Raw genomic sequence first — 18,715 nt, forward strand, 5'->3', positions numbered from 1 at the left:
GGTTAAGCATTCCTCGTCCTGTTCCACTCCTTGGTCGTGGCGGCCGAACAGCTGACTATGTACATTCAGCCCCGCAGCTCTCCATCTCAGGTTTGGTCCAACTTGCCTTTGCCTTTACCTGCACACGTAGCACCCGTGAACCAAGGCCCAACAAGAAAACACAATAACAGAGCATAATCATTCAGCAGACAACCAGATAACTCATACCGCATAAGCATTTACTCAACAGTCTAAGCATTCGTGTTATTCAAGTATTCAGCATACCAAGTATATCATTCCATATCACCAATCAATTCACACATGATAACTAGGGTTAACACCCTTAGGCCGCACCCTCTATTTATCCCACTGACTCCGACCCACTTAAAACGAGCTCAATGAATATTAAGATGTCCTCAGCTACCAATGGCCGAGCCGCGCCGTGTGCGCAAGTATAATTTACGGAACCCTTAGGCCGTTTATCGCATGTCCCATGGCATAATACCATCTATGACATCATACAGATATAGGGAGCTCTTAGTCCCATCACAAACACATAACCAGGTGCAGTTTTCTTACCTTTGGATTCGCTAGCTTTGTTCAATTTGATCCCCAAGCACGATCCCGTCCGAGCCCTAGCGTACACCTAGTCACAGCCATAGATCAGAATCATCACCAAACCTCAAGTCCAAAACCTAGCCTCGGGACCAATCCCGAGCCCTCGGGAAGCCCCAGTTCCACCAATCGGGGTGGTGGAATCAAACCCCGAGCCCCCGGGCAAAAACCCTTGAAAATAACCCAAAAACCCCTTTTTGGAAACAGGGTAGCGCTACAGCGCTCTAAGGAGAGCGCTACAGCACTACAAACAGAGCCTAAAAATCCCCAGACCACTTAGCCTAGCGCTACAGCGCACAGTGACTAGCGCTGTAGCGCTAGTCACAGCACAGCAAACCCTGCATTTTCCTCCTTCGATTTTCCCCGAGCCAAACCTTACCAAAACTCTTCCAAACTTCAACCAAACATAAAAACAAGCCTAACAACATCCTCTACTCATCCCAAACATCCCAACCACACATAACTCAATCACATGCACCCCAAATCAAAGGAATCACCATGGCTGGACCTAAAGCTAAGAAACTTAATAAAAACAACAACTGAAACCACAGAACTTGAACTAGAATTCCTTACCTTTGCTAGATGAGCTTAGCCTAGGTTGTCTCCCACTCTTTCTTAGCCTTCTCCTCCTCAAATCCTTAGCCTCAACTTCCTAGGATTCCCACAGAACTTTGCTTAGAAAAACTAGCTTAACGCCATTACCAGGAACTGAATATTAACCTCAAAATCTTACCTTAGATGGATGGATTGTTCTTGCTAATTTCTTCAAGCCAAACCAAAGACTATAACCCCAAGCTCCTGCCTAGAATCTCCTTGAGTTTCAGCTTCAAATTCCTTTAGGAATTGAGGTAGAAACCTAAACCGAATGGGTGAAGATATGGCCTCTATTTTCCTTCTTTCTTCTTCTTCTTCTTTCCTTTAACTTCCTTCAGACTCTAGACTTTCCACTAAGGCATAAAGCAATTTAACTCTTATCCCTTATAATCCAAATGACCATAATACCCTCCCATTATCTCTAAGCCTTTAAATCAACCTAGGGGCATTTTGGTCATTACACCCAATTCCCGCTAATTCCTTGAGTGTCTCTAATATTTTCTGCTTACTTCCCAACACCTAACTAATCACCAATTAAATTCCTCAATATCAAAATAGACTCCAATATATTCTCTAAATTCCCAGAAATACCCCCAAGCTCGCCCCGAGCCGGGCATAAATCTCCGCCGTGACTTTTTCACTAAACCGCTCACCAGGATTGTCTCGAGTCACAAATTACAAATATATCCACATAATAATGTGGTCTCAAAAATTTATCACAAATATATACAGTTATGCCCTCAACTGGCCAAAATTACGATTATGCCCTTCTAACCTAATCAGGGCCTACATGCATACTAATAAACATAGTCATGCATCTTAGATATTCAAATAATCATATAACATGCTTTTACTCATTAAATCACATATAATCCAGTTATGCCCTCCCGGCACACTAATCAAGGCCCTTAAGCCTTATTAGTAAATTTGGGTCGTTACAAATAACATCCATCCATCAAGTTCTATTCCACCAAATAACTTTGGGTCACAATTCTAGTTTCCAAGTCCTTGAATTCTATCAATCTGGGAGATAAAATCCATCTTGAGCCTTAACTTTTGGATTCCTGAGCCTAAAACCTCCTTGGAGTCCAAAAACACACTAAGTGTCACGGCCCCATGAACCCATGCCGCGGTCCGCCTCAACCAGAAACCCCAACCCCAAAACAGGGCATGCGCGTCGTGGCCCAAGCTAGGGTGTGTTGCGGCTCACCCTTCTTCCTAGCCTCCCAAGTGTTCTAGAGGGTCGCGGCTCAGCAAGAACAATGTCGCAGCCCGACCCTTCGAACCCAGAAAAATCCTCCATTTTTACCACCAAAACCAAGCCAATTTACCCCAAAATCAACCTAACAATCCAATTCATTTATCACAGAAGTCCTAGAAAAGTCTCAGCAACAAAACCTAACAAAATCTAGCTTTAAAACTCATCATATCCCAATTCCAATCTCCAACTTCAAAACCTCAAGAAAAATAGAAACCCGACCAATAATCACATAATTAAATAGCTAAAATCACAATTTAAAGCTTTCCTTAGCCTCTGCTTGAATCCCCAAATTGAAACTGAGCTAATCCCCAATTTTAGAGCTCCAATTCCTAGCTTGATCTTCAAAGTTCCCCTTGGTATGGCTTAGAGAAAGAAAAAAAAAAAAGAGAGAGAAGAGGTTTGGGTCGGTTTCCCTTAGCTTCTGAATACTTCCTTAGTTTGTTTTTTCTTAACTTAAGTCTCTAAGGTTACCTCAAAGGCTCGGAGTACCAAAAACGTCCCCGAGGGAAAAATGGTAAATTTCCCCGATATTCCCTCCTAAACACTCTAACTTCAAATATATCTCCAAATATTTATTTTCATAACCCGATAACCCCATGAAACGTCTAATGCCCGAAATACCCCTTGACTTGCCCCGAGTCGGGTACTCGACCTCGTTGTGACTTTCTAGCTAAACAGCTCCCTAGGACTGTCTCGGATCGTGCAACACGAATATATCACAAATATATCACAATAATCACATTCATGCTCTCAGCGAGCTAAAATTACAAATATGCCCCTAATAACCAAACATGCATATTTAATTCACCTGAACATGCATTTCTAATCTCATACCCATCAAATTCACACATTAACATAATAAACCACTTATTGCCCTCCAGGCATGCTAATCAAGGCCCTAAGCCTTATTAGCAAATTTAGGATGCTACAAGGCCTATAGGTTATTAGACTTGGAGTCTAATGTGATAATTGAATCAAAAGAAGTGGATATCTTAAAAAAAAAATTGTTATATTGTGATAACAACTCTTAAGAACCCATATGTGTTGGAGAATTTTGTGAGGAAGATCCAAAGGTTGATGAGCAACCTATATTGCCTTGGAGAAGCAAAAAGATTAAAAAGTTGGGATCAAATGAGACATGTTAGACTTCGGGCATTTATAGACAATAATGTAGATAAGTGCTTATACTCTAAGACTTATGATGACTATGTCATCTTGGTGTGCCTATATGTTGATGATATGTTGAGTTTGGGTGATGAGATGAGAGTCATAGTAAAAACAAAGGGATTTCTATCTTTCACTTTCAAAATTAAGAACCTTGGAAATGTTGATACCATTTTGGGTATAGAATTGAGAAGAAATAGAGGGGTTCTGCCTTAAGTCAAGCTCACTATGTTGAGAAAGTGTTTGACAAGTTTAGTCATTTCAAAATCAAAGAGGCAAATGCGCCATTTGATTTAAGTATAAAGTTTGAAAAGAAAAATGGTAGAGAGGTGACTCAACTTGAGTATGCAAGTGCATTAAGGAGTCTAATGTATGCCACTTATTGTACAAGATATGATATTAGTTATGTGTTTAGTAGACTAAGTAGGTTTACTAGCAATCTAAGTATCGAGAATTGGAAGACTATTGAGAGAGAGTTCTAGTGTACTTTAAAAGGACCAAGAAACTATGCCTTTAATATTCAGGGTTCCCTATGATACTTGAAGGATATTCTTACACAAGTTGGATATCGAGTGTGGGAGAAAATCTCTCTGAAATTGATTGGGTGCTTATGCTTGAAGGAGGAGCAGTTTCTTGGGGTTCAAAGAAACAAACATGTATCCCACACTTAACCATGGAGGCTGAGTTTATAGCTCTAGCGGCAACCGACAAAGATGTCGAGTGGCTTAGAGATCTCATGTTGGATACCCTGATTTCCAAGAATGAAGTATCGATGATCTTAATACATTGTGATAGTCTAGAGCCTATAATGGCACTATAATGAGAATTCTATACATATAAGTTTAAGATATGATAATGTGATACAATTGATTCAAGATAGAATCATATCGATCTCATATGTGAGAACTAGTGAGAACTTAGGGGATCCATTCACCAAACCTCTTACAAGAGGTTTGGTAAGTTCTACATTCAGAGAGATGGGACTGAAACTCCTTGAATAAGAGATTCAACAATGATGGCAACCCAACTCAAATCCCATCAACATCGAGTGTAGATTTCAATGGGTAAGAACAAGTCATTGATAAGTGGATAATTTTCAACACTAAATAATTGTAAGTCCAATGTAAGATGGTTAGTGTTGGTTGCTACCGAATGAGGGTTAAGCTCAAGACTTTTAATTAAGTTCAATTGAGAGTAACAAACATCTCTAAATATAGCAAAAATATTGTAAGAACTTCACTTATGTGAACATAGAGGTGGTGTCGTCTCTCATGTGAGTAAAAGTTTCTCCCCAAAAAGTTCATGAATGGATGAGCACAAGGCCATAAATAGTGATAAGCACGCAAAGTGAGAAAATGAGTGGGCAAGTGAAGGTGTGTGAGGTGTTACCGGTCTTATCACTAGGGGTAACTGGCTCAATGCCTTGATGCAACCAAGGATTTTGAGAAGACATTGTAATGTTTTCACTAAGGTAAAGTTCAAATCTAAAGGTACTTTCTTTATGCACCAAACTTATTTTGGGTTAGATATGGATGATTATATTTAACCAAGTGGGGGAATGTTGAGAGTGATTAAATATAATAGTTAAGTTGTTTACACAATGAGGTAAAAAATACTTAACGACTTTCACTTAAGTTGAAGTTAAAATATGATACTTTGTTGTAGGCATCTATAATTGATATTTTTTTTAATCCAAAGTGATACAATAAGATATCTAACCATTCCCAAAAAATTTGGGAACATTTGGAGTTGATTTGACATAAAAATGATGAGGTTGACTAGCTTGAGAGGCGATGTGTTGCTTGTCCGGAAGCGACACATCGCTTAAGCTCACAATAGTGAGCAGATAGTTGACAGGAAACATGTCACTTGTTAGTAGGAAACATGTTGCCTGGGCAGCAACATGTCACTACCCACAGTGCTGAAAGTTGCACTTTTGGCTCCAAAGGATGTGTTTAAAAGGTCCCATCATATTAGTTAAGCCTAATGACAGTACCTAAACTATAAAAAAAAATATCTTAGAGTGTTGCGAAGCCTTGATCACACTTCTCAATTCTCTCTCTAAACTCTCATTCCCACTCTCTCTAGCTTTCTAAGGATACTCTTTTCTCCAAGAAAGTCACAAAGATTTGCTTGACTTTTGTGATTTTCAAGGCTTGTTACATCTCACTTCTCATTCCACCATTTTAGAAGCCTCGAACAACTTGGGAAAGACTAGGATTAGAGATTTGGGATAAGGATTTTCATTGTGGCAAGCTTTGGTTCAAGGATTTCAAATTATGTAACATAGAATGTTTTAATTTCGTTTTTGAGTTTCCCATTACTTTTTGTCATTTCTCTTTTAATGGTTCTATTATATTTTTCTGTGGTGATTTTATTTATCTAGGTGGTGTCTTTTCACTCTCTATTTTATGTAATTTTCTAGATTATGATTTAATCTTTGATTTTTCAAGAATTGCCTTCATATTAAGAATATAATTCTTGATTAGTTTATTAGGCTTGTATTAATGAGATAATTACCTTTATACATTGTTGATTTAAAGTTTGTGAGCCATAAATTCCCAACATTACCAAATATATAATTTTAGTAAATTGACATAAATATCTCCTTAAATATTAAGAAACAGTAAAAAAATATTAATACAACTCCAAAACATTGAGTATATTTGCGAGTTATTTCTCTTCACTCTTTACTTATAACAACCCCTAAAACATTGAACGAGCTATTGAAACGATTTCTTGTCGTGTGAATGATAGAATGAATACTTAACTTCTATAGGAGCTCACTAAAATATGATGTTAAGCAAGCACTTTTCCAAATGGTCCCCAATAAGCGTCTCGGTAAAGATGGGATATATGCGTGATTCTATTAGAAATTTTGAATGTGATTGGAGGTGATGTTTGCAAGGTCTATCATGGTTTTACGAATGGGAATGATGATGTTTCTTTGTTGAATGAGACTTTTATAACTTTCATCCAAAAGGTCAAAGATCCTCCCAAAGCCTCTGAGTTTCGCCCCATAAGCTTTTGTAATGTTCTTTATAAGATCATTGCAAAAGCTATGACTAATCGAATGAGAAAAAGTTTGGGCGGTGTAATACCAAAAGAACAAAGTTTATTTCTTCCAAGTAGACTTATAACTGCTAATGTCATTATTGGTGTTGAATGAATGCATTGCATACAATTAGGAGAATTAAAAAAGGGAAAACATTTTTTGTGGCTCTTAAAGTTGATATTTCCAAAGCATATGATAATGGGAATTGGCTTTTTATTTTCCACATGATATTGAGATTGGGTTTCCATGAGGATTAGGTTATTGAAATTTATGCTTGTACTTATTTTGTTAGCTATTAGGTCCTAATTAATGATGAGAGCTATGGTCATATAGTATTTACAAGAGGTCTGAGATGAGGTGACACCCTATCCCCTTATCACTTCCTTATTTATGCTGAAGGGTTATCATCTCTTATTCATTGTACTAATTTGCATATGATTTTTCAAGAAATGTCTTATGTTAAATATAGTCCTTTGATATCTCATTTTTTCTTTGCTGATGATAACATATTTTTCTTTAAAGCTACTTATAATGTGTATTGTAGACTAAATGAGATTTTATCCTAGTATGAAATGTGAGAATTTGTGGCTTTCAAACTTTAAATAAAAAATGATTAAATAGAATTAACTCAATTATACAAACTCTAGAGACTAATCAGGAACCATATGCATAGTATGAAGGCAAATCTCGAGTATTAAAAAATCAAAGCATAATCTATAAATTGACATAAAGTAGATAGTGAAATTATACCACCTAGATAAATGGAATCACCCCAAAAATTATAATAAAATTATTAAAAGAGAAATGAAAAAAAAAATGGGAAACTGAAAAAAAAAAAAAAACGAAATCAGGACATCCTATGTCAAAGAAATAATTATGAAGAACTGAAGGCTTATACAAGAGAGTATCGCTGCCCAAAATCTCAATCCCAAGCCTTCCCAAAGCTGCTTGAAGCTTCTGCAAGATAGAATAAAAAGTGGGATTAAACAAACATTTGAAAAATCACACAAATCAAGTCATTCATGATGATTTTCTTGTTAAAATGAGTGTTCATAGAGAGCTAGACAAAGAGAGCATAGGGAGGGAGTTGAAAAGTGAAATCAAGGTTTCACAACTCTAAATGACCCATTTTTAAATTAGGAACTGTCATTAAGTATAACTAATGGATCAGAGTATTTAAACACATCATTTGGAGCTTAAAAATGCATATGTATGGAATAAACAGGTGACACGTTGCTTATGGCGACATGTATCTTGGAAAGCGATGTGTCACTCTATAGCAGGCACGTCACTTGGTATGTTTCTTCCAACGTGAAAATTAGGCACGATGCGTCCCCTCTTTCCAGGAAACGTGTCACCTCCAGGCCTGGTCAACTTCTCCAAAAGCGACTAAAACATCTCCAAATTTTTCCAAATATTTTGGGCACGCTTAGATACCTCATTGTATTACTTTAGGGGAAAAAAAGTCAATTATAGAAGCCTGCAACAAAAACTCATAATTATACACTACTACAAAAATGGGATTTCCCGACAGTTTTTAACTGTCGCTATTGAGCAACGACGACAATCGACTAACTGTCGTATTTTCCTATGCCGGCGTAGGGGTAGCTATGCCGACAGTTATTAGGTGTCGCCGTTGCTGGCTACGCCGACAGTTATTAGGCGTCGCTGTTGCTAGGTACGCCGACAGTTATTAAGTGTCGCCGTTGCTGCCAACGCCAACAGTTATTAGGTGTCGCCGTTGCTGGCTACGCCGACAGTTATTAAGTGTCGCTATTGCTGGCAATGCCGACAGTTAATAGGTGTCGCCATTACTGGCAACGATTTTTTTTTTTAGGACACACAATGCGTACCATTAAAAGTTATACTTTTAATTTTTAAAAAAATAATTTATATTTATTTTAAATAAAAAATTATGATTTAAATAACACATTTGTATACAAATCTAAAAACTTATAAATTATAATAACAAATTTTTTACAAGGAGCTAATTATATTAACAATTTAATTGTCTTCTTTTTAAAAAAAAAAAAACCAACTTTTACAATTGAAATTAACTGTTGCCATTGAGGTCAATAGCGACAGTCAAAAGCAATAGTGAAAGTTATTATCTGTCGGCGTTGGTCTCTATGCCTACAGTTTTTAACTATCGGCGTAGAGTCCCACTAAACAATTACGACAGTCAACAGAGTTGATTGTCGTGGTTGGGTGTCGGGAAAGCCCAGTTTTGTAGTAGTGATACTTCAACTTAAGTGAATTTGTTAAGTGTTTTACACCACCTTGTGTATTACTACTTGACCATTATATTCAACCAATCTCAACTTGAAAACGATTTGAAGCAGTGTGTTAACTTCTATAAATTTGCAGTATGTTTCTTTCTCCAAGTTTCCAACTCCGATAGATCCTAGCTTACTCATTGTTTGAGTGTGGAGTTGGTCCCTTGCCATGAGCTATCTTAGTTTGCCTTGTCTTGTTGGTAAAAGTAAGAGCGGTTTATTCTAGTCTATTAGAGACAAATTTTGGAGGAAGCTCTTTGGGTGGAAGTCCAAATTATTTTCAACATGGAGTAAATAAGTTATTTTAAAATTGGTAATGCAAGCCATCCCTACACACTCAATGAATCTTTTCAGACTACGAATGCCCTTATTCATGAGATTGATTGCATTTGTGCTTGATTCTGGTGGGATGGCGATGTTAGCACTCATAAAAATGGAATTCGTGTTCTTAGGAGAGACATTATTACCATAAAAAGGATTGTGGCTTAGTTTTCGAAAAAAAAAATCTCTTCAATTAATCTTTCTTCATTAAACAAGCTTTCCAATTATATAATATGACAAACTCTCTTGTGGGACCTGATATGAAAGGCTTTTAATATGCTATGAATTCTTTTTGTAGGTAAATAAAAACTCAAAAAGCTTCTTTCATTTGGTGTAGTACTTTATGGGGACATGAAATTTTTGAGGTGGGTGCTCGTTGGAAAGTTGGGGATGAGAAATATGTATTATTTTATAAGGATGTTTGGATTCCCCACCCCTCCCTTCCCTGAAAAAAAATGTTTCTTGTTCTCTATCCACTCATATTTTACCTCATTTTGCTAAGGGGGAGCATCTCATGTTGCCCAATGGAGGGTGGGATGTCCCTTTGGTGTGCGAAGCTTTTGTGCAAAGTGAACCTATTGCAATCCTATCTCTTTCGTGCTTCTTCAAGACCTTACCAAATGGGATCATATGTAGGAATGAAGAGACTAGTCAATTCACAGTTAAAAGCAATTATTTGGTTGTGGTTCAGTTGTCTTGGTTTGGGCAAGCTTTAACTACTTCTCTCCCTTTACCATGATGAAACAAGCTTTGGTACTTTAATATCCCGTCTAAGACAGAACTGTTCATTTGGAGAGTCTCACTTAGCTGGATTCTAACCTTTGTTAATTTGGCTTGTATAGGAATAAATACTATCAAGGTTTGCAATTTGCAGCTCAGCTCATGGGTCCACTTTTCATGCTCTTGTATTAGCAAGGAGTTTGCTATTGATTGGGCTCTTGATTACTCTTGATTATTTTCACCGGTAGCTAACATCTTCTTGGAAGAATACTCAAATGGTGATGAAGATGAGGAAAGACCATGATGTTGATGGTGGGTGGTTTCCTCCTCCTATTGGGACTAGGACTATCAAGTTAACATCGATGTTGGTTTAAATATTGCCAAGTTTAATATGGGATTAACTTAGAGTTATTTTAAGAGACAATTCTAGGACAGTCTTTGGTCTTATCTACATCCGTCTTAATATAGCTCTAAAACTGCATATCGTCGAAGCCTTTTTTGTTCTTTAGGGTCTTCTCCTCTACAGGAGACTAGGTTACTCGCATATCAACCTAGAGACATATTGTCTCCAAGTATATGGTGTTATTCACAAGAAGTTAGTTTCTAATTCTTCTCGAGGAGTGGTGATTAATGATGTTTTGTTCCTTTGTCAAGATTTCCCAGTAATTACTTTCTCTCATTATCTCCGAGTAGCTAACTCAATAGCCCGCTCTTTTGAAAAACTTGTCTTGTCTATGGAACAATCCAAAGTTTGGTGGCCTAGTTTTCCTTTATGTGTATAGCCTTAAACTTTGGTTTGTTCATTTGATTGTATTGACAATGGTTTTAGTTTTTCTTTGATGAAGTTCATTGTCACTAATATATAAAAAAAAAACTTTTTAAAAATTTAATAATAAATACTAAATATGTGGGCCCAAGGCACCCACATCAGCTTGGCCGAGAGGGATGTATAGGGAAAGTTTACAGAGTACCCAATGTTTAAGGTTTGTTATTGATATATTCTCATTTTCTTTTCACGAGTTAACTGGACTGATACATGTCACTTCGTGACTGATCTAGTCATAAATATTTTTAAATTTGAATTATAATTAATTTTAAATTAGAAAAATATTTAAAAATCAATTTAAAATTAAAATTAAAAAAAAAACTTATGAATAAAAACACTAAATCAAACCAAACAAAAAAAAATAAGTATTTATCCCCTTCTTCTTCTTCTTATCCCTACACTTTCCAACTAACAAAACACAAATTTTTTCTTTTATGAAAATAAAAAACCCAACCAAATAAAAATAAAAATTTCAATCTTTACTTCAATATAAAATCAAACATTAAAATTGAAATCTCCAAAATTCATACCCAACCAAAATCTGACACTAAAAAAAATGAAAACCGAGATTCATATCCAAATCTGAACATACTACCGAGCTCTGTCAGACTTTTAAAGACGTCGTCCCCAGTATTATAATTAAAATTTATAAATATTTGTGACCGGACCGATTACGAAGTCAACACTTAACAGACCTAATACCTAATGAATGAAATTATTGTTTTACGAACTTTGGAACTTAACTTAACCCGCAAAAAAGGAAAAAAAATTGCCGATAACAAACTCAAAATATTTGGCACTTTTAAAGCAAATTTCCCTTATAATAGAGAATAACCCAGATACAAAACGCATCGTTTTATTGCTTATCACGTGTCACATGCAAATAGATGTCATGTTTACGCGCGCAACCATCACAGTCACTTCTCCTGTCTCTATTTTGGCGCCAAATTGCAACATTATCTCTTTCTAGAGATCAGAAGAAGAAGAAATAAACATTAATATCAAAATTCGAAGACACCTAGAAGTATTCGGTCCTTACATATCAATGGCGTCGGGTTCCGGTTCCGGTTTGGGTTCGGGTGTTCCAGAAACGGACGATTACGAGTCGTTAATTTCGATGACGGATGTGGACCATCTGAAGAGGATTTGGCGACGGGAGAAGGCGGCGCCGGAGATTTTTCAGTTCGAGACTGCTTTGATTGATCGAATCAGAGAACAGATCCAGTTGATGGTAAACCCTAGCTCTCAATTCTTGATCTTTCTATGCACATATTTATATCTTCGGGGTGATTAGTTGGATATTGATTGTGTTATTTAGTAACTAGGTAAATAACTGGCTATTAATACAAACGTAATGTTGTGATTTTTCTATGTTGACACGGAAAACTAGTTTTTACTTCATTTTCTTTATTGATCCAGTGTTATACTTGTTATTTAGGAAGAGACTGTAGATGAATTTGTGGAGAGTGGAGTCGATCCGTTGACAGTATCTCTCTACCAGATGGATTTGGACAGAACCCAATTCTTGTTGAGGTCATACCTTCGTATTCGTCTCCAAAAGGTAGCCATTCCTTATTCATGTATTTATTTATCTTGGGTTGGCTGTTGTGTGGGAATTTCCATATTTGAGCGTGAAGGAAAAATGAATAATACATTCGTCCCCTGCTACATTTGACGATATCCCATAATTAAGATAGTGAAGAAAAAAGGTTTGGATCATTTAATTGTTCTATGGATTAAGTTTGTTCTAAAATGCAGATTGAGAAATACATGTTCCACATTTTGAAGTCAACTGACCTCTTCAACCGTCTTTCTAAAGAAGAGAAGTTGTTTGCTGAAAGGTAAAATATTTAATAGTACTCTTTTTAGTGAGAACAGTATTTGTTTATGTAATTTAAATAATTTTGCGGTCGCAGGTCGTGTGATGATTTGAAGATGCATCTTGAAGAGAGTGTTCTCTCAAAATTACCAGATAATTATCAGTCTATACTCCAACAATCGATAATAAGTGAAGAGACTGACATGGGTAATAAAACAATTTTTCAATTCTTTTTACCTTTTATTTATAGTATGCTATTATTTTTTGTAGGTGCATTTGGCTGTTTGCCGATGCCTGTTATGTCTATAAATGTAGGAATATTTGGTCTTCCATAGCGCTTGTAATTCCTCATATATTGGTTGAGAGAGGCTCCTATATTACACTGTCCTGCTTTATTATCCATATAGGGCCAATCTCTGCCCTCATTTTAGTAACATCTTTGAGCACTATTGGTATTGCTTCTAATTTTATTTTACTGACAGCCTTCCTCTAAAAATACACATTAGTGGCTCAATCTGCTAATGGCGCTTACATAAGTACAGTCCTCATTTTTTTTGGATGCTGAAAATGATATATCATTTCAGTAGTGATTGTTTGGATGACATTGTTTGGCTCCATTTTCAATAAGGTTTCTGTATCTAGAAATGCAAGCATAAAGAAATGCTTTATCCCGCAGAGCCATTTGCTAGTGATTGGATCATAGTCTTATCTGAACGGAAATTTGTTAATAGGAGAGCACCTGACTGTGGATATTATATTTTGGTGCCTTCTTTTTCTTCTAAATGTCAAAATAGAAATGTGGTACATAGCAGAGTTAGTTCTTTATCATTATGTCCATCACATTCGTAGCATATATGACTTTCGGTGGTGAAAACAAGACGTAATTATTTTCATATTTGTTTTATATGAATTTCAGTCCCAAAACCGCAGTTAGACGTGTTTGTCGTCTGTAAGACCAAGTATTATCTTGGGCACATTCAGCTTGAGGACATGGATGATGGGAATGCTGATCACAGGTAGTCTATCATATGTCTCAGATGTACTAAAGCTCCTTTCCCCCAATTTTCTGTAGCTCTTACTTGTTACTTTTGCTTGCTAACTGGAGTGTTGCTTTTGGTAGGGGAAATCAGAGACCGTTGGAGGAACCCTTTGAAATGGAGCCTAATGTGTTATACTTTGTTCGTTACAAGCCGATAAAGAAGTTTGTAGAGGAAGGAAGAATTGATTTATATTGAATATACGACCCATTAAAGGGAAAACAAAAATTATTATGTCAGTTGGCCCTCCTAGTTTCCTATGATGTTTTATAGTACCTTGTGTTACCAATCTATTTATTGATTTTGGGGATATGCAAGTCATGCTACTGCCTTGTAGCAACCCAAAAAACAAATTAGGAGAACGAAATGTGGGGTTGATTGATCAGCTTCGTCTGCCCTACGATTTGGAAGCATATTTCTGAACTATTTACATATTTTCATGACAGGATCAAAGCCAACTATACCTTCCGTTTCAAGCTGTTAATTATCACTATATAAAATTGTGCTACTAAATTTGTAAGTTAAAATCTCTCTAAATTCTCATATAAAAGGTTGTTGATTTGCTATGATATAAGATTCTAATAACCTAAAGCATTCGACCTGCAAGGAAACTAGTTGTGTTTCAGTCTACTAATTGACTAATTTATCCAAGCATAAAAGATTGATTTCTTACAAATCAAAATTGTGAAAAGAGTTACAAATCAAAATTATAAAAAGTAACTAGCGACAAAACCCTTTATCATTACCTTAACCACCCCCCAATGAAACCTTAGCAAATCCATTGTTCACGTTTATCTTTACCTTGACCACCCCCCAATGAAACATTAGCAAATCCATTGTTCACGTTGATTTCCTCCTTTATGTCTCACAACCACATGAATTTTTAAAATTAAAATTAACAAAACAAAAATGAGAGAAATTAAAAACTTAAAAAAATCTAAATTAAATTAAAATAATAAAGGGAGCAAATAATAATTAAAAAAAGGCGTGCATAGTGCTCTTGCTTCTCTCCGATGAAGAAGAAGAAGATCGCTCGAAAGCCTCCATCCAGATCTCAGAATGAGGAGGTCCCTTCATCAACGATTGTGGCAGAACGTTTGCCTTCTGAGGTAGATACTTTACTGAAATTATCTGAAGGGAAGGCTAGGTCGGACAATGTTTCCGTCGAGAAGGATTTGGCCCCTGCTGGTGGTGATGGTTGTACTAGCCTGGAAGATGAGATGCTCGATACTAATAGGGGGGATGGGTCCGTGAAAGAAGATTTTATAGTCTCTGCTCAATCGCATTGGGCAAAGCTTAAGGATAAGCAGGTGATAAGTGAGGCGGCTAAACTTCACTATGAGGAGCCAATTGTAAAAGATGGGAAGAGAGTTGCTCAGCTAGATTTGGCTGAGGTTGCTGAACAGGCTCAAAATTGGAACTCAGCTGTGATCTGTATGGTGATGGGAGCTAACCCCCCATTTGCTGTTTTTGAAGGTTTTGTGAAACGAATATGGGGCTGACCATAGTTAAATTCAACGATGAGGCTACCAGGGACTTTGTTCTGGAAACTGGCATTGTGCAATTTGACAAGAAACCAGTGATTGTGAGACCTTGGACACAAGATCTTGATACCATCAGGTTAGTTCGTTCGGTTCCCTAATGGATTCGCCTGCCTAATCTTGGTCTTCAGTATTGGGGCCAGAAATGTCTCAGTGCATTGGTCAATACTATAGGGAAACCTATTATGGTGGATAAAGTTACAAAGGAAAGATCGATGATTAGATATGCGAGAATCCTAGTTGAAATGGAAATCTCTGATAACCCGCCATTTATTATATATTTTGTGAACGAAAAGGGTCAAGTTCAAGAGCAATTTGTTGAGTATGAGTGGCTGCCCATTAAATGCAATAACTGCAAAGGTTTCGGCCACAATATGGTTAAATGCAAGAAAACTGGATCTAAAAGTTGGATTAAGAAGGAAGTTTCTGCTCTGGAAACGGATGGAGTTCCTACTGGCTCAGGTGTTGTTGCTACTGATACAATCACAGAGGGTTCAGCAGGAGTTCCTGAACCTGTTAAGGATGTGGAGGGGAGAAATGAAAAGGCAGGGATTGAGGTTATTAGAGATGCTGCTGGTGGTATTCAGGATCTGGCTTTAACTCCTGGCTCTAATAATAAGGAGAATTGGGAAGTGCCTAAGAAAACAGGGAATTCACGAGGGAAAGGAAAGCTTATTAAAGCTGTGTTAGACAAGAAACAGAATGCCTTTAAAGTTCTTCAGGAACAGGGGAAAGGTGGAACAAGTGGAAATTTAAATGACTTGAAATTAGATGGATTGCTCCAATATACTGTAATCACTAGATCCACGATGGAATCTGAGTTTGTAGCTCTGGATAAATGTAGTGAAGAAGCATAATGGTTGCGTAATTTCTTGGAGGATATTCCAGAATGGCCTAAACCTGTGCCCGCAATATGCATATATTGTGATAACCAAGCAACAATTGGTCGGGCACAAAATGTTTTGTATAACGGTAAGTCTAGACACATACGTCGACGACATAATTTCGTTAGACAACTGATCTCAACTGGAGTTATCTCGATTGATTATGTGAAATCAAAAGATAACATTGCGGATCTGCTAACCAAAGGGTTAAATAGAGATCAAGTTGAAAAGACATCAGAAGGAATGGGACTTAAAAGCCCAAAGGAAATTAAGGTTGATATAAAGGAAACCCAACCTAGTTGACTAGAGATCCCAAGATCTAGGTTCAATGGGACAACCTAGTTATTAAGACTGAGTAGGATCACTGTGGGGGATTACCCCTACTCATTCCAATGCTGAAACAGTGATGCCCATTATAAAAGAGGTTAAGCTCAAGCTTTTAATGACCCTTACGCATCGGTAGTCCGAGCAGAGTAATGCGGGATTGCTCTTAGATAAGAGGTCACCTATGTGAGAAAGAAGTGGGGCCGCTTCGAAGGAGAATTGTGGGGGCTCAATTCTCTAAAACCTCTCACAGAACTAGGCAGATGTTCACGGACAAAATGAACATAACCATGAGAACCGAAACTATGCCGGAAAGATATCTGTGTGAGATATATCATCATTTACACAAATGACAGAATAGTTCAAAGACATCGCGTCTACTGATCAGTTAGTAAAGTAAATATATTCTCACTAGGGAAGGTTCAAAGGCTAACACCCACCTATCCTATGCAGGTATCAATCAGAGAACTCTATCACCTTGTTGTGTCGAGTCGTGTCGAGTCTTTGTTTCTTAATGTTGATCAATTTCATTCATGTGGGGGATTGTTGGAAAAAATTGAGTGAATGAGAAATTGATGCCTAAATGGAAATGATTCAACAAATCACCTTGATTAAATATAATATTATATGAATATTATGTGATTTATTCTGATTGATTTTGGCAAATCACTTTTGTCAAAATTAAGATATCAGAATATTGTGTGATTAATTCTGATTGATTATCAGAAAATCACTTTGGGTAATTGCTGATATTACCAGTATAAAGGTATTTAATTCTGATTGATTTTCAGATATTAAGATACCAGATTTGTTGGATATTTGGGCATTAATGCATTTGATTCACACATTTTTCAACTCTCCATGAAGCCTATAAAAGAGGCTTCTCCTTTCATTCTAGGCACACTAATACAGAATATCACACACTTAGTCTTTTTCTCTCTTCAGTCTCTGTAGTATTTTTTAGTGATAGAGGGAAGGTTTGTTTCAAGTTCGCCTAAACATACGCAGTGGTGCATTCGTCTTGCTTGATAGCTGTTGTATCCTGGGAAGTGGTTGCTCACGAATTCTCTAGCACCGTTCAGGTAGAAGGGGCAAATCTGCTTTAAGAAAAGCGTGTTTCGCGTGCCTCGGCTTTGGTTTATTCTTTCTATTGTATTGTTTTTCATTTCTATTCTTCAATTAAATATATTAATATATATATATATATATATTGGTCTTCTCCACTATCCTATTTCTAACACCACCTTCAATTGTAATAGAAAGTTTGAAACTTTCGTCATCAAGTAACCAAATTACACAGACACCCAATTGCGTTTTCCTGAGCTAATACCGTCCCTGAACTCGCTATGCCCAAAAGGACAACAACCCCATTTTCCTCGACAAAATTCTCTTTGATTTCAGGGAAAGAGGCTAAGTTTCTCAAAACCCCAGCTGTAGAAGCTTCCGAGCCAGATGTTCTTCCTTGACAAATCTCCAATGGAGATGAAATCCCACCTCTACAACCAATTGCTTCGGCATTCTGTTTCGAGAAACTCAAAGATTGATGGAGATCTACACAAGCTTTCTCCTTGGCAAAGCCACTACCCGAATCGAGTACCCTAAGCAAGTGATTCAAACCTTCTGCGAGCAAAACGTGTTTGCAACTATCAACCATGGAAACTCTTGAAATCGCCGCCACGGTCTTCTCCTTCATTTCCACCGAGCTTGAATCCATTAACCAAACCAAAACCGGAACCACACCTTGGGCAACGACGATCATCACGTTCTTATCATCCTCATGGAGAAGACTCAACAGCGAGTCCATGGCCGAGTTCCTCGACTCACTGCTCCCAATCTGTAAAAGCGTTATTAAATTACTCGACTTGGATCGTACAACCTCCTTCTTAAAAAATGTGATGAGCTGGACACGATTTGAAATGGACCCGTAGGAAGGTTGGGAGACATAACGGAGGGAATCAATGTGAACAATGGATTTCCTAACAGAATGGGGATTGAGAGGTTTCACCTTAAAAAAATAGGGGTTAAATGTATAATAGAGAGTTTTGCTGCTAATTACTCTTTTAAAAATAAGAATTGTGTTGTGTATAGGTTGTAAGTAAAAATGATCGCGCTAATGTTACTATCAGAGATTCCTAAGTTTAGAAATGTCTTAATATAAATTTCAAGAATATTGTTGAACCGTTTTTTTTTTATTATTAATAAATAAATAAATAATAAAAGAAAAAAAATTGGTTTGGAGTAAAGGAGAAAAAGTAAAAATAAATATTCTCATTATTCTCTCCACCTTCCCACTTCCCAT

The 18,715-nt window shown here is 36.9% G+C and overlaps 2 protein-coding genes across 2 annotated transcripts; one reads left to right on the top strand and one right to left on the bottom strand.

Moving 5' to 3' along the window:
• The first annotated feature begins 11,747 nt into the window (after window positions 1–11,747).
• On the top strand, window positions 11,748–14,143 carry LOC133801063 (DNA replication complex GINS protein SLD5). Its single transcript, XM_062239191.1, has 6 exons — window positions 11,748–12,042; window positions 12,250–12,372; window positions 12,570–12,652; window positions 12,728–12,837; window positions 13,547–13,646; window positions 13,751–14,143. Exons 1-6 carry the CDS (start codon window positions 11,857–11,859, stop codon window positions 13,863–13,865), a joined length of 717 nt encoding a protein of 238 aa, XP_062095175.1. The 5' UTR covers window positions 11,748–11,856; the 3' UTR covers window positions 13,866–14,143.
• Window positions 14,144–17,615: 3,472 nt separating this feature from the next.
• Window positions 17,616–18,715, bottom strand: LOC133799659 (uncharacterized). The gene is made up of 2 exons (XM_062237658.1): window positions 18,701–18,715; window positions 17,616–18,526 (listed from the first exon to the last, which is right to left on the bottom strand). The coding sequence occupies exons 1-2, from the start codon at window positions 18,713–18,715 to the stop codon at window positions 17,696–17,698; spliced, it is 846 nt and encodes a 281-aa protein (XP_062093642.1). The 3' UTR covers window positions 17,616–17,695.

The sequence above is a fragment of the Humulus lupulus genome, chromosome 9 (assembly GCF_963169125.1).
Source record: "Humulus lupulus chromosome 9, drHumLupu1.1, whole genome shotgun sequence".
Taxonomy (NCBI): domain Eukaryota; kingdom Viridiplantae; phylum Streptophyta; class Magnoliopsida; order Rosales; family Cannabaceae; genus Humulus; species Humulus lupulus.

Bases quoted from the DNA above. Each gene is read 5' to 3' on its own strand.
- LOC133801063 (XM_062239191.1), top strand. From the start codon at position 11,857: ATGGCGTCGGGTTCCGGTTCCGGTTTGGGTTCGGGTGTTCCAGAAACG. The intron at 12,838-13,546 runs GTAATAAAACAA...TATGAATTTCAG, and splicing joins AAGTGAAGAGACTGACATGG to TCCCAAAACCGCAGTTAGAC. The intron at 13,647-13,750 runs GTAGTCTATCAT...TGCTTTTGGTAG, and splicing joins GATGGGAATGCTGATCACAG to GGGAAATCAGAGACCGTTGG.